Source organism: Haliotis rufescens, unplaced genomic scaffold (assembly GCF_023055435.1).
Source record: "Haliotis rufescens isolate VD_foot unplaced genomic scaffold, xgHalRufe1.0.p SCAF_4, whole genome shotgun sequence".
Classification (NCBI taxonomy): Eukaryota; Metazoa; Mollusca; class Gastropoda; order Lepetellida; family Haliotidae; genus Haliotis; species Haliotis rufescens.
This window is the reverse complement of record NW_025964112.1, coordinates 52,889,039-52,901,467: the sequence shown is the minus strand read 5'-3', so window position 1 is coordinate 52,901,467 and position 12,429 is coordinate 52,889,039. Positions and strand designations below refer to the sequence as shown.

General features: G+C 40.0%; 1 protein-coding gene across 1 annotated transcript; it reads left to right on the top strand.

The window, feature by feature from the left end:
- The first annotated feature begins 1,259 nt into the window (after positions 1 to 1,259).
- On the top strand, positions 1,260 to 8,378 carry LOC124110989 (SOSS complex subunit B2-like). Its single transcript, XM_046470516.2, has 6 exons — positions 1,260 to 1,775; positions 2,294 to 2,432; positions 3,868 to 3,939; positions 4,867 to 4,933; positions 5,333 to 5,456; positions 6,297 to 8,378. Exons 1-6 carry the CDS (start codon positions 1,691 to 1,693, stop codon positions 6,389 to 6,391), a joined length of 582 nt encoding a protein of 193 aa, XP_046326472.1. The 5' UTR covers positions 1,260 to 1,690; the 3' UTR covers positions 6,392 to 8,378.
- The last annotated feature ends 4,051 nt before the right edge of the window (positions 8,379 to 12,429 follow it).

Here is a 12,429-nt window from a genome sequence, read left to right as displayed (position 1 = left end):
ATAAAATTAATATATTCCACGGTCATGGTGCAGGACTAGCACTCGCCAAATCACCGAGCTTGACCTCACCGTCTCCATTCTGAGTGAGTGAGTGAGATTTTACGCCGCTTTTAGCAATATTCCAGCAATATCACGTCGGGGGACACCAGAAATGGGCTTCAAACATTGTACCCATGTGAGGAATCGAACCCGGGTCTTCATCGTGACGAGCGAATGCTTTAACCACTGGGCTACCCGACCGCCCCTCCACTCAAAGTAGCTCATCTGCATGTTGTGTTCATTAAGTGAATGGATGCGTTTCACATATTTTACCATATTTTTTAAAGAATCAAACCGAGTATTGGGCGTGACGCTATTGCGTTATGCTTTGTGGGTAGTGAGTGAGTATGGTTTTACGCCGCCTTTAGCAAACTTCCTGCAATATCACCCCTGGGGACACCAGAAATGGGTTTTACACAAACCGGGCCTTCGGCGTCATGAGCGAACGCTTTAACCACTACACAACACCACCACTCCGCTGTGGGTAACAGCGGCCGGTTAGCCTTGCGGTTACACAAGTTGGCTCTTCACAAAGAAACTTATTAGTTGTTTATCCTGGCGAGGATGGTTATAACAGATGTGCAAAAACAAACTCACTTACAGAAACCTCCCAGTAAAAGAAAACTAGTCAGAACAAGATAAACTGGACTAAAATTTAGTCCCAGAAATAAAGTTATCTTATTTATAAATACATATCTACAAATAAAAAAATATAATCCAAATGGAGCCCAGAATATTGCTTAATTTCAGCTTAGGCAATCTAGACTTGCCAAATTATTCACTGTTAAAATTTATTCTCTAAGGCCTGGGAGACAGACTAAAGATAAACCAGCAGCTGACAGTGTTACACAACAAACAAACAAACAAACAAACAAACAAACAAACACCGGAGTTCACCCAGTCAGCAAGTTTACACAATTCTGTGGTTTACTAGGTCTCAAATTAATTACTTGTTCTATGGGTGTGTTTTTTAACAGGACCAGGTATATATGTCATGAAAGAATTTACAGTACGTTGATTTATCATGACTGTCGATACTTGATGCGTTCAAGAAGGGTAAGATTCTTCAATGAATTGTAACCGTGATACAGCTGGAATAGTGTTGACTGCGGCGTAAAACAAGTTTAAACACACTTTTAAATGTCGTTAAAATATTTTGATTTGCTCCCCAGACAGAAGCCCGGATGTTGCTATGACCTTAGCACGCAGCGCGATGTCGCCTCAGTCGGACTGTCGGCTCGCAAGAGGGCGGTGAAAAATAGAAAAGGGGCTTTCTTGACTGACGTTAAACCGAATATTTTCTCAGTTTGACTGAAACCGTCATGATGTAGCTCATTTTTCGGCTTAGGAGTAGACATATTGAAATATTATACCTCAGATAAGCTGTTTGATTCTATATAAACAGCTGATTAATCGAGATTTGAGACCACGACATCGTGAGCGAAACCGGAAGATCGCTCGGTTTGACTCGAGTCGAAGATCAGATGAACTGAGTAGACACAATCTTTCGTAATATGTCGTTCAGTTGACATGATGAGGTTTATAGGAATTAGCTACCTCCGTAGTTGATGCAGTTGTAAACGAAGTCGAACTAACATTTGAGTTCGAGGCCATTTTACTCTGTTAGCATTTGACAATTGAATCTTTAAACATGGCCGATATCCAGTACGTTAACATAAAAGACATTCGCCCGGGGCTGAAGAATATCAACGTGATGTTTATTGTGCTCGAGATGGGTAGGTATCGCTCGGTACGAGCGGAATAACTAATCGATGATTGTTTGCAGAAGGCAGGAGGTGAACCATCCATTTTTGACGATAGACTCGACTGGTACAAATGTCAGGCGAGTCTAATGAGCAGAATCGGGGGTGAAAGGTTATACTATACGGCTGCTATGTACTCCGGTCGTCAGTTCATCTTGGCTCTGAGCCAGAATATCTGGAAATCTCCGTGAAAAGCTGCTGAGGGAGAAATGATATACAAATTACGTTACTTTAATTTTCGTGCCTCAGAAGTTCATTTTTAGGAAGTGTTTGTGTAAATCTTTATATGTAAAGATAAAAACACACCATTTTTTTAACTTTTAGAAGGTAAAAAATATTTTAAAAGTCAAATCTTAAGTCTGATGAACACTGTACAAGTTCTAACCAAGCTTATTACATATTTGACATTGTATTTTATAACGTCTTTTTGATATTAAGAAAATGGGGCGTTATTTTTTAAATGTAAATAATTGAAATTTTACCTTTTTCAGGTAAACCAACAAGGACGAAGGATGGTCATGATGTAAGATCGTGTAAAGTAGCAGACAAAAGTGGCTCCATCAATGTGTCTATCTGGGATGAGGCCGGCGACCTTCTCCAGTCCGGTGATATATGCAGATTAACTAAAGGGTACACACTCTCGTCAGTGAGGAGATAAACACATGTTTTCAGATTTGCGGGTGTTAATGAATATTCAATGCCCTGAGATTAAATTTAGAGGTGTTAAATGTTTAAATTTCTGGGCAATGAATACTCCAAAAATCTGCAAATCTTAAAACATAATGCTTATGGACATTGTAAAAACTCCATCTTCCTGAGGCAAGGGCGTTAACTAGGGCTGGGACGGGTAACTCGGGTACTCGGGTCGGGTGGGTACTGAGTAGGACCCGGGTACCCATAGAACTACCCGGACCAGTGGTTAGTCACGTGATATATTGTTGAATGACAAAAACTTACTATAGCTCAGGGGTAACACTACAAGTACAAGTCGCTAATGTTTGCATTTCTTTCTGACGATGCACACATTCCTTTTGACTTGTATATGTTTGACTAAAGATAAAGCTTCAGTGTACGCATGATCGGATTGTTTGATACATGTATCTAAATAGTTTTAGCCAGGGCTGCGGCAAAACAACTACCAATCAGAATTTTGTTCCCTACTCTTGAGACCTGCAGTGGGTACCTGGGTAGGGTCGGGTACCTGGGTAGTAAATTTGGATTCGTCCCAGTCCTAGCGTTAACTGAATATAGAAGTCCAGTTTCCACCCTTGCCAAACTTGGCTTGACTCACGAGTCAATGCATAGTCCAATCAACATGCCATAACAAACTTGACATCCGGTTCGTAAACAACATGGATTCCAACGTGCAGATATCGGTCGACTGTAGGATTTGCAAAGCATGTGTTCCGTCAACTGGGCATCAACAGATATTTTGCAAATCTTTTCATGATTTTAATCAAGGTGCTCAAGTTGTTTGATGCACTCCGCGGGACCGTTTTATTACAATATAGATCTTGATTATTGATCAGATCGTCTTGACTGGGATCTGCAATTTTGTTTGAAGCAAATGCAAGTGATATGAGATATGGAATCTGATTGGTCAATAGGAGGGACATAGAAGGGACATAACTCATAATAGCAACTGGTTACTCTATGATCAAGCCTGGGCATTCCAGCCTAGTTCGATAAGGAATTTATCTTACCAACATGTTTTAATATGACATTGTAAAATAATTAAAAATTCATAGCTGTTCAATTGAGCTGAGGTTAGCTTGTGCTGTCACGTGACTTCCATTGACTCCGAAAAAGTGTGAAGCTTTTTGCTTTGAAGTGGGATATAAGGGATTCTCAGAAGTCCACGTGCAGCCTGATTTGCCCATGGCGGGGTATAAGGGATTCATTCCCTCACTGAAAAATTTATTCCCCTCCAAGGCGGGTTATACAGTATTGTCTCAAGATCACATGGACCAATCAGATCTCATCATTCTGACATGGAGGTATGAAAAACCATTTTATCATGAATAAGTCCCGCCTGAGAAAGTTACTGCATGTGTATTTGTTACAGGTATGCATCTCTTTGGAAAGGATGTTTAACAGTTTACACCGGAAAAAATGGTATCATCGCAAAAATAGGAGAGTAAGTGCTGCTTTGACACAACTGATGGTAAACTTCATCCCAGAAATAACTTTTCTTCTTTTTATCTTGAGACCGCCTCCATGGTCTAGTGGATGGAGCGTATGCCCAGAGAGCCAAAGGTCGTGGGTTCTTACCAAAACACGTTAAGAGATGGTACTTGTTACCCTGCCTGGTGCTCAGCATTAAGGGGCTAAAACAAGGACAGTATAATGTGTCTGAGTGGGGTATTTATGTTAAACTGTGGTATCTCAGTGAGCTAGCACTGAAAAATCGGCATCAGTCCGGACTAGTACAAGAAGCTCCCTTCCACATACACACACACACGTGCATGCAAGTCGCTATATAAGTGGATTAATCTTGAACGTGATGTTAAACCCCATGTTGAAAACTTCTTTTACAATTCTGATTTTTGAGTTAAGTATTTACTGTTGATTTTATAAACTTAAAACACACTCAACTTATAATGACTGGAAAATGTTTTTGATGATGAATATAAGGATTATCACTTGATCATCTGTATCGATTATTAGATTTTTATCCAAATGTTTGAAAATGTGAGAAGGGAAGTGTTTTGGACATTGACTGTTGACTGATGTGCTTCTTATGAAGAATTTGCTTTGCCTGTAGGTACTTCAGGACAATAAGACCCGTGAAGACTTTTGTTACAATAGGCGACTAACGGGATCGGGTGGTCAGGCTTGCTGACTTGGTTGATGTATGTGGGGGTGGGGGGTTGGGTAGCCTAGTAGCTGAAGTGTTCACTCGTCACATGAAAGGCCGTCAATTGATTCCCATATGGGTACTATGTGTGAAGCCCATTTCTGGAATATTGCTGAAAGCTGCATAAAACCCAACTCACTCACTCACTTATATTTCAAAGTAAACCTTCCTCAAATATGCGTTACAGATGAGCTGGTTTTCTTTCAGGTTCTGTCTCCAGTTTTCAGAGCTTCCTAATATGAGTGAAGCAAATCCTGATTTCCTTGCCAAAAATGTAAGTATTTGTGGTACTATTCCATTTTTTGAAGAAAGGTGAACGAAAAAGTGAGTGGGAGTTTTGTAGGCTTGGTGAAAGAGAGTATTTGGAAAATATTTGATTCTGATTGGTCATTCAGAGGTTTGAATTCACAAAAACCACATCTGATTGTAACATCGATGCTTGGGTGTCACCCTGACTGTCGATTCACAGATTATTGTTCATGCTATCAACCACTTGTTCCTGGTTCAGTCATGTTTACTTTCAGCTAGCTGTGATATAGCTGGAATATTGCTGACAAAAACTCCCTTTTTAATGGGTAAATGTTACCAAGAAATATCACCTTATCTCTCAATATATGTGATAAGCTCTGAGTATTCATTATGATGCATGATGGGACGTATTGAAATATTTCAGGATCAGCCACCGCAACAACGAAAGTCCCCGACGGAGTCTGACGGGTCCCAGACAATGATGCCCTCCCAGACGCCAGGAAACCGGCCCCAAATGTCCGGTGGCCCGCCTCAAATGGGTGGTCAAGGTGAGTTCAGAGGTTCTCTGAATTAATTCTATTTTTGTTTGGGACCACCTCCGTGGTCTAGTGGTAGTGCACGGGGTTATACCAAAAGATGTTAAAAGATGTTACTTGTTCTTACCCTGCCTGGCACTCGGCATTAAGGGGCTAAAACAAGGACTGGTCGGCTTGGAGTCAGTATACTGTGTCTGAGTGGGGTATTCATGTTAAACTGCGGCATGGTATCTCAGTGGGCTATCACTATCGGCATCAGATAGTGCCAGTATATACAAGCAGCCACACACAAACGTGCAATTATCTTGGATGCGACGTTATAGCCCATTTCACCTCACCTACTTTTGTTTGTCACCCAATATGTTACGCCTGAGGCTGGTCCTTCATGGTGATTCTAGATCTGAATGGGTCCCCAGCAACCGATAATTGTTGTAAGAGGCAACCATATGGATCCAGGATTTGAAATTAACATAATGCCGTTAGTCTCACTAAAAATTCATCAAGGACTAGTGACATTTTGTTGTGGACTACCACTTTTACCATTTTTGTGGAATAGTAAAAATTAAAACTAATTTCAAACTCTGTGGATTCGATGGTCAGACTCGGTTGATTGTTATCATACCCTTACATCATAGGACTTTGCTTGTAATGTCAATCATTGGATTGTCTGGTCTAGACTTGATTATTTACAGGTTGCTGGTTTGCTTGATTATTCCAGTGTATTCCTGTTGCTGCTCTCCCTCAAAACTCGGCTCTGACCCACTGCCAGAGACCAGATATAGCTATATATACAGATGTCTCCCTTGATTCCATAGGATAATATTGATTCTTGCATTATAAACTATATTTCAGGTGGAAATGGTCAGTACCGTGGTCCCCGCCCCCAACATTCTGGCCCCAGGGGACCACCGCCGATCAATGGCAGAGGGAGGGGCATGAGGCGTTGATTCTCAAACTGGTGCTGGAGTTCTACAAGGTTGTCTCCCTTCAATGGTGCAATGGTTGTCTCCCTTCAATGGTGTGCCTGCTCTTCAAGAGCAATATAAGATCAACATAAAAAATGGTCAAAAATGATGGAAATGGTTTAAAAAAATGGAAAGTGTTGTACGTTATCGTTCTAAAATTTATGAATTCTGAAACGCTTAAAAATTAGGGGACAGAATTACTTGAAGCTAGGCCTGATGTCAAACTTGACCATCAGCATCTTTATGATAAACCCATCAGACCCATAATTGACTGTGTGATATAGTGCTGTTCTGGAGACACGTGTACATATTTCCCTGGGTATGTGAGCTGTGAAATGGATGTTTTGCTGGCTGCTTGTGGACGTTGGCTGCATTGGACATTTCCCCATTGTACAGATACATTGCTGCAGATGCATGTGTCTGTTCCATTTATGGGGACATCTCAAGTTCAGGATAATTGCATAACAACCATATTGCATGAATTTTTCATTACGTTTGTCCTGATCTGAAACCATAGAAAGACATTCCTCCGAGATGATTTGGGAAAAATTCTGTGAGAAAGTTTTATAAAAAGTCCAGGAAGATCCAGGTTTATGAAGACTACTGATATTCTACAAAGATTATTCAAATTCAAATTATTTAAATCCGAGTATAAGGTATAATTCTGGTTTGGTTTGTTTGTTTGTTGTTTTACGCCGCACTCAGCAATATTCCAGCTATATGACGTCGGTCTGTAAATAATCAAGTCTGGACCAGACAATACAGTTACTGACATCATGAGCATCTATCCATGCAATTGAGATCCAAGACATGCGAGCCTGACGTATAATTCTGGAGCACTGCACAGTGGTAAATGTGTTCTTTTGTCCAATAAAAGTAGGGGTTTGAATACTGGATACACTTGTAAATGGAATCATTCTGGGAAACATTTTCTATTGGTCAGTGTTTTACTGCAATAACAGTAACACTGAGTGAATGTTGCTTAATGCCTGCATTATTGCAGCTGTGACAGTAAGTAATTTGCCTGTGGTCTAGATTGGTGACTGAAAACATGAGCCTCAGTTACGATGACACAGAATCAGCTTTGTCACATGTGGTGAAGACCTAAGTCAGCTCTTAAAAAAGGCAGGGCACTGGCCCAGTCTTAGGTGCTGCAATTCACTGTGCAGAGTTGCGTCCCTTGGACATGCCAGAAACCTATGATTGTGGGTTCGAATCCCTGTTAGCCCCTGTTTCTAGGGGCCTGTTTGTCAGCACCATACCCGTGCTCATGGGTTTCACCAAAGTGGTAAATGTCTAAGACCTGCTTCACTTCAGGCTTTCCTCCCTAAGACTGAAATACTGTAACGTGACATTAAACCCAACTCATTCACTCACTCCGAAAACAGCCATGAGTACCTATATTCCCCGACCATCCCAACACGATTTGACATCCAAGAGACCCAATAGTTTTTGAATTAAGGGAATTAAGATGATGTTGGAAAATTTATTATTGTCTGGTATGATACTGCCGGCTCAATAGCTTTTCGGGGCGGTGGGGTAGCCTAGTGGTTAAAGCATTCGCTCTTCATGCTGAAAACCTGGGTTCCATTCCTCACAAGGTACAGTGTGTGATGACCATTTCTGGTGTCCCCTGCCGTGATACTGCTGGAATATTGCTAGTAGCGGCGCTACAGAATACTCTCTCATTCCCAATAGCTGGAAAATGTCTGGAAAAACATGACGTAAATCCTTCAAAGTAATGTGATGAAAATTAAAAAGCATTGTTTGTTATTTGACTATTGCAAAATAACGTGTGCGTTTGACTGGTGTTGAGTTCGTGAGACGGATGTATTATCGAGAATGAATTGTGCTGGCAATGAGGATGAGATTCAAAGAAGACTGGTTCAGTATTTCCTCATGTGGTGCGTTAAATATATATTGTGTTGTAGTATGTGAAATAAAAGCAAAGATATAAATAAGAAACAAATTAGTTCGGAGTTTGTTTTCACCAAGGTTGGCACACACTAAGCTGGTATCCTCCCATTAGTGACACGTCTCGTGTGTCACATACCTTAAAACAACATAGGTCATGGCTGAAGGCGCTGACTGGTCTACCCTATGTTACCTAAGTGTTAGAATGGACTGATCCAAGAAAAGTAGAAAAGTAATCCTGTACTTTATGTGGGTCATAATCAAAATGTGTACCCCTTTTGGTCCTGTTGAATAAACAGAAATATAACTTGAAAATTGCAACTTTTAGTGATTTAACAAGAAACATTTTAAAGTAGCTAATAGTTGGATACATTATGCCATCAAAAAGAAACATAATTTGATCATATTTTAAATATTTTCACATCACAATCTTTCGGTAGGAAATGATGCACTACGGCTCATGTGGCATATTTGCAATATTTATTTAGAAATGGCTATCCAAAACAATTGATTTTTCCTATGTTCTGAACACTTGTGTCAAACCATGGATATTTCCTTTGCTGTTTGATATTTCATGTCATTCTTGGAATTATGTCATACATATTTTTGTGTGAAATAGATCCTTACAATGAAGAAAGAAATTTAATATAGAAATATCAGTTTATCAGTAATGTTTATTCCTGATAACTTGAATCCATCCAAGTCCTGTGATAATTGTGTGATATTGCCCATAGGGTATTGATGAAATTATTGTAATCGGTGCAATGTTTCAAATAGTTGAAGAGGACTTCATCTTTTGTTTATGGGGTCACATAAAAGTTCGTGTGACTGAAGTTGTGATGGAAAACCCTCATTTCATAGCACACCTGACTGAAAGACAAGTAAGTTGTAATGCGTCTTGTGTTATTAATAACTCAATAACCACGGCGCCATTGAAACAGAATCTTCAATGAGGGGTGGTCGGGTAGCCTTGTGGTTAAAGTGTTTGCTCGTCACACCGACCTGGGTTCAATTCCTGACATGGGTACAATGTGTGAACCCCTATCTGGTGTCCCCACCATGAAATTGCTTGAATATTGCTAAAAGCAGCGTAAACCATACTCACTCACTTCCAAACAATGATAACACCCTGAGGAAAGCCCAAAGTGATGTCAGCGATGATGAAAGCCTGATTTTTGTCTTTACATTTTTGTTCAAAATTAAATGAAATTTGGTGTGAATGGAATTAGTAGTGTGACTTAGGACATGTTCCATTTTTCGTTCGCAATAGTTGACCTTTCTGGCCTTTGAACTTTGACCATGTGTTCACAAATGGATTGGCTCAGTAAAGATATCCCCAGAAACAACTGGACCAATATCTTAAATGTTAAGTGGCACCCTTTGACGACCTTTTATACCGTTGACAACACATCCAATTGAGCGACAGTGCTGTGGCACAATTTTCTACATTTCTTTCAGAAAAATATATGTTATACATGGAATAAATTATTCTGTCTCGGTTTATAAATTAACTTTTCTTTTGTGAAAATATTCTTCAAAATTGTTTCTCATGATCCAAGGATCTTGTAGGTTATTCTCTGATAGTATTACTGGTGGTGTGTTGATCATTGCTGCAGGAAATCGACCCATCAAAAATGCACGCAACATCCTTCTCACCAACCTTGCTTGATAATTGCTGTGTACTGTACCTATATATATGCTTAATTCAGGCACTTCTCAAATTATGAATGAAGTAGTCAATATTCAACCATGCTCTACTTTTAGTATTTAACCTTTACTCATTAAGAGTAACCTCAAAAATTGTTCATGGGTTCCAAAACCAAAGGATTGGAATCATGTAATATGATGGAAGTGGAATAGTGCAAACAAAATCATTTCTTATAGATAACAGGTAATGCTAATTTGCATGTTATTATTCTGTAGGATGTTAAGTTTATCTTCATTGAAGATTTCTCATTTGGATGATGGGACCAATTAAGTTTTTAAGAGTGTAAAATTATGACCATGCCAAATTTTACCAAATCAGCTGATCCCTTTCAGATGAAGAGAATCTTACAATAAAGTAGAAGTAGGTTTAAAAGACATGTTTGGACATGAATTGGAGACTGATTTGTATATAAAGGGAGGCTACTCTTCCATGACTATGATGACAAATCCCATTTCCAATTTTGGTCCCATGAGAACAACCAAACAACTAATCCAAGTTTAGAATGATTTGGCAAGTCAATTAAATTAAGCATTCTTCCATTTAGGTATTATTTTTGTATGTGTCATTAAATAAGAACTTTATTAAAAAAAAAGATAAGTAGCTGGCACAGTTGCTCACCTGGTATATGTCATCCAAAACAACTTAATGAGGCCCTCATGTATAATCACATCCTGGCTTCGAGTCCAGGAATGATTTTGTTTGAGTGGCCTGCTCATCTAAGGCAGCACTATTCACTGTGCCGAGGTCAGCATATTAAAACATATGATCGTGGTTTCGCATCCCAGAAATACCAAGATGATGTTTCTAGGTTTCTCAGCACCATAACTGTGCATGGGTTTTCCCCAAAGGGGTAAACATCTTCACTTCTGGCTGCTTCAGACAGACATGCTGTCTCACAGCTAAACTGCCGTTCAAAACGGCATTAAACACCAATCTGTTATGTTCCACCCTTCAGAAGGATAACCGATTTTCAATTTACCTTATCTCATGAGATGTTGACAGTTTTACTATGCATGATGGGATAAGTGTTACAAAACATTTGGTAATTTTAAAAATAAAATAGAAATCCCACCATTTGAAGTCACTCTGCTTGTCCAAATGGTGATTTTGCAAGAAGTCGTCTTTGCATGGACTTTTGGTTGTTAAAAGTAAACACCCGGTGTGGGATGAAGTTCAAATGAATTGAGAAAATGTTAGTTTTGCACTGTTAACAATTTCTATGAGTGAACTCATTTCTATATCGAAGCATTTTGGCTATTGTGACTTATTGGTGTAGGAGAGGAATTGTGACCATGCTAGGCTTAAAATGTGACTAATCTGTGGTGCAATGGGGCTAAGCATCGTGTGTACTTATTTTGCATGTGTGGTTTCTTGTATTAGGAGACTTATGCCTGTTTTTTTTAGTGCCAACCAACTGAGATGCCATGCCACAAACATGGACACCCCTACTCAGTGTACCGACCAATCCTTGTATTATGGAAACCCCTACTCACAGTGTACCGACCAATCCTTGTATTATGAACACCCCTACTCCAAGCATACCGACCAATCTTTGTATTATGGACACCCCTCTAACAGTCTACCGACCAATCCTTGTATTATGGACACCCCTACTCACAGCATACGGACCAATCCTTGTATTATGGACACTCCTACTCAGTGTACTGACAAATCCTTGTATTATGGACACCCCTACTCACAGCATACCGACCACTCCTTGTATTATGGACACCCCTACTCACAGCATACTGACCAATCCTTGTATTATTGACCCCTACTCACAGCATACCGACCAATCCTTGTATTATTGACCCCTACTCACAGCATACCGACCAATCCTTGTATTATGGACCCCTACTCACAGCATACCGACCAATCCTTGTATTATGGACCCCTACTCACAGCGTACTGACCAATCCTTGTATTATCCCATTACTGCATAGCTCCTGGAAGGGTAACAAGTACCACCTTTTAACGTCTTTTGGTATGACCAGTGATTGAACCACCGACCTTCCCCTCTCTGGGTAGACACTATCCACTAGAACAAGTAATCTGAATAGATTTTATTCCTACTTTACCCTTTGCACAATACTGAAAGTCTCCTATTCCTTATACTTCCATCTTACTGAGGCAAGGGCGTCTACTGATGTCAAGTCCAGTTTCCAACCTTGCCTAACTATGCTGGAATTTCCAGGCTCGATCATAGCACCACCAATGGCTATTAGAGTTGTCCCTTCTATGTCCCTCCTACTGACCAAAAAGGATTCCATCTCTTAAATTACTTGCTTTTGCTTCAAACAAAATGGTGGCCCAAAGTTAAAACGATTTGATCGATAATTAGGGTTTATGTTGTAATAAAACAGGTCTTACCCCCACCCCCCACCCCCCACCCCCCAAT

Bases quoted from the DNA above. Each gene is read 5' to 3' on its own strand.
- LOC124110989 (XM_046470516.2), top strand. From the start codon at position 1,691: ATGGCCGATATCCAGTACGTTAACATAAAAGACATTCGCCCGGGGCTG. The intron at 1,776-2,293 runs GTAGGTATCGCT...TACCTTTTTCAG, and splicing joins GTTTATTGTGCTCGAGATGG to GTAAACCAACAAGGACGAAG. The intron at 2,433-3,867 runs GTACACACTCTC...TATTTGTTACAG, and splicing joins ATATGCAGATTAACTAAAGG to GTATGCATCTCTTTGGAAAG.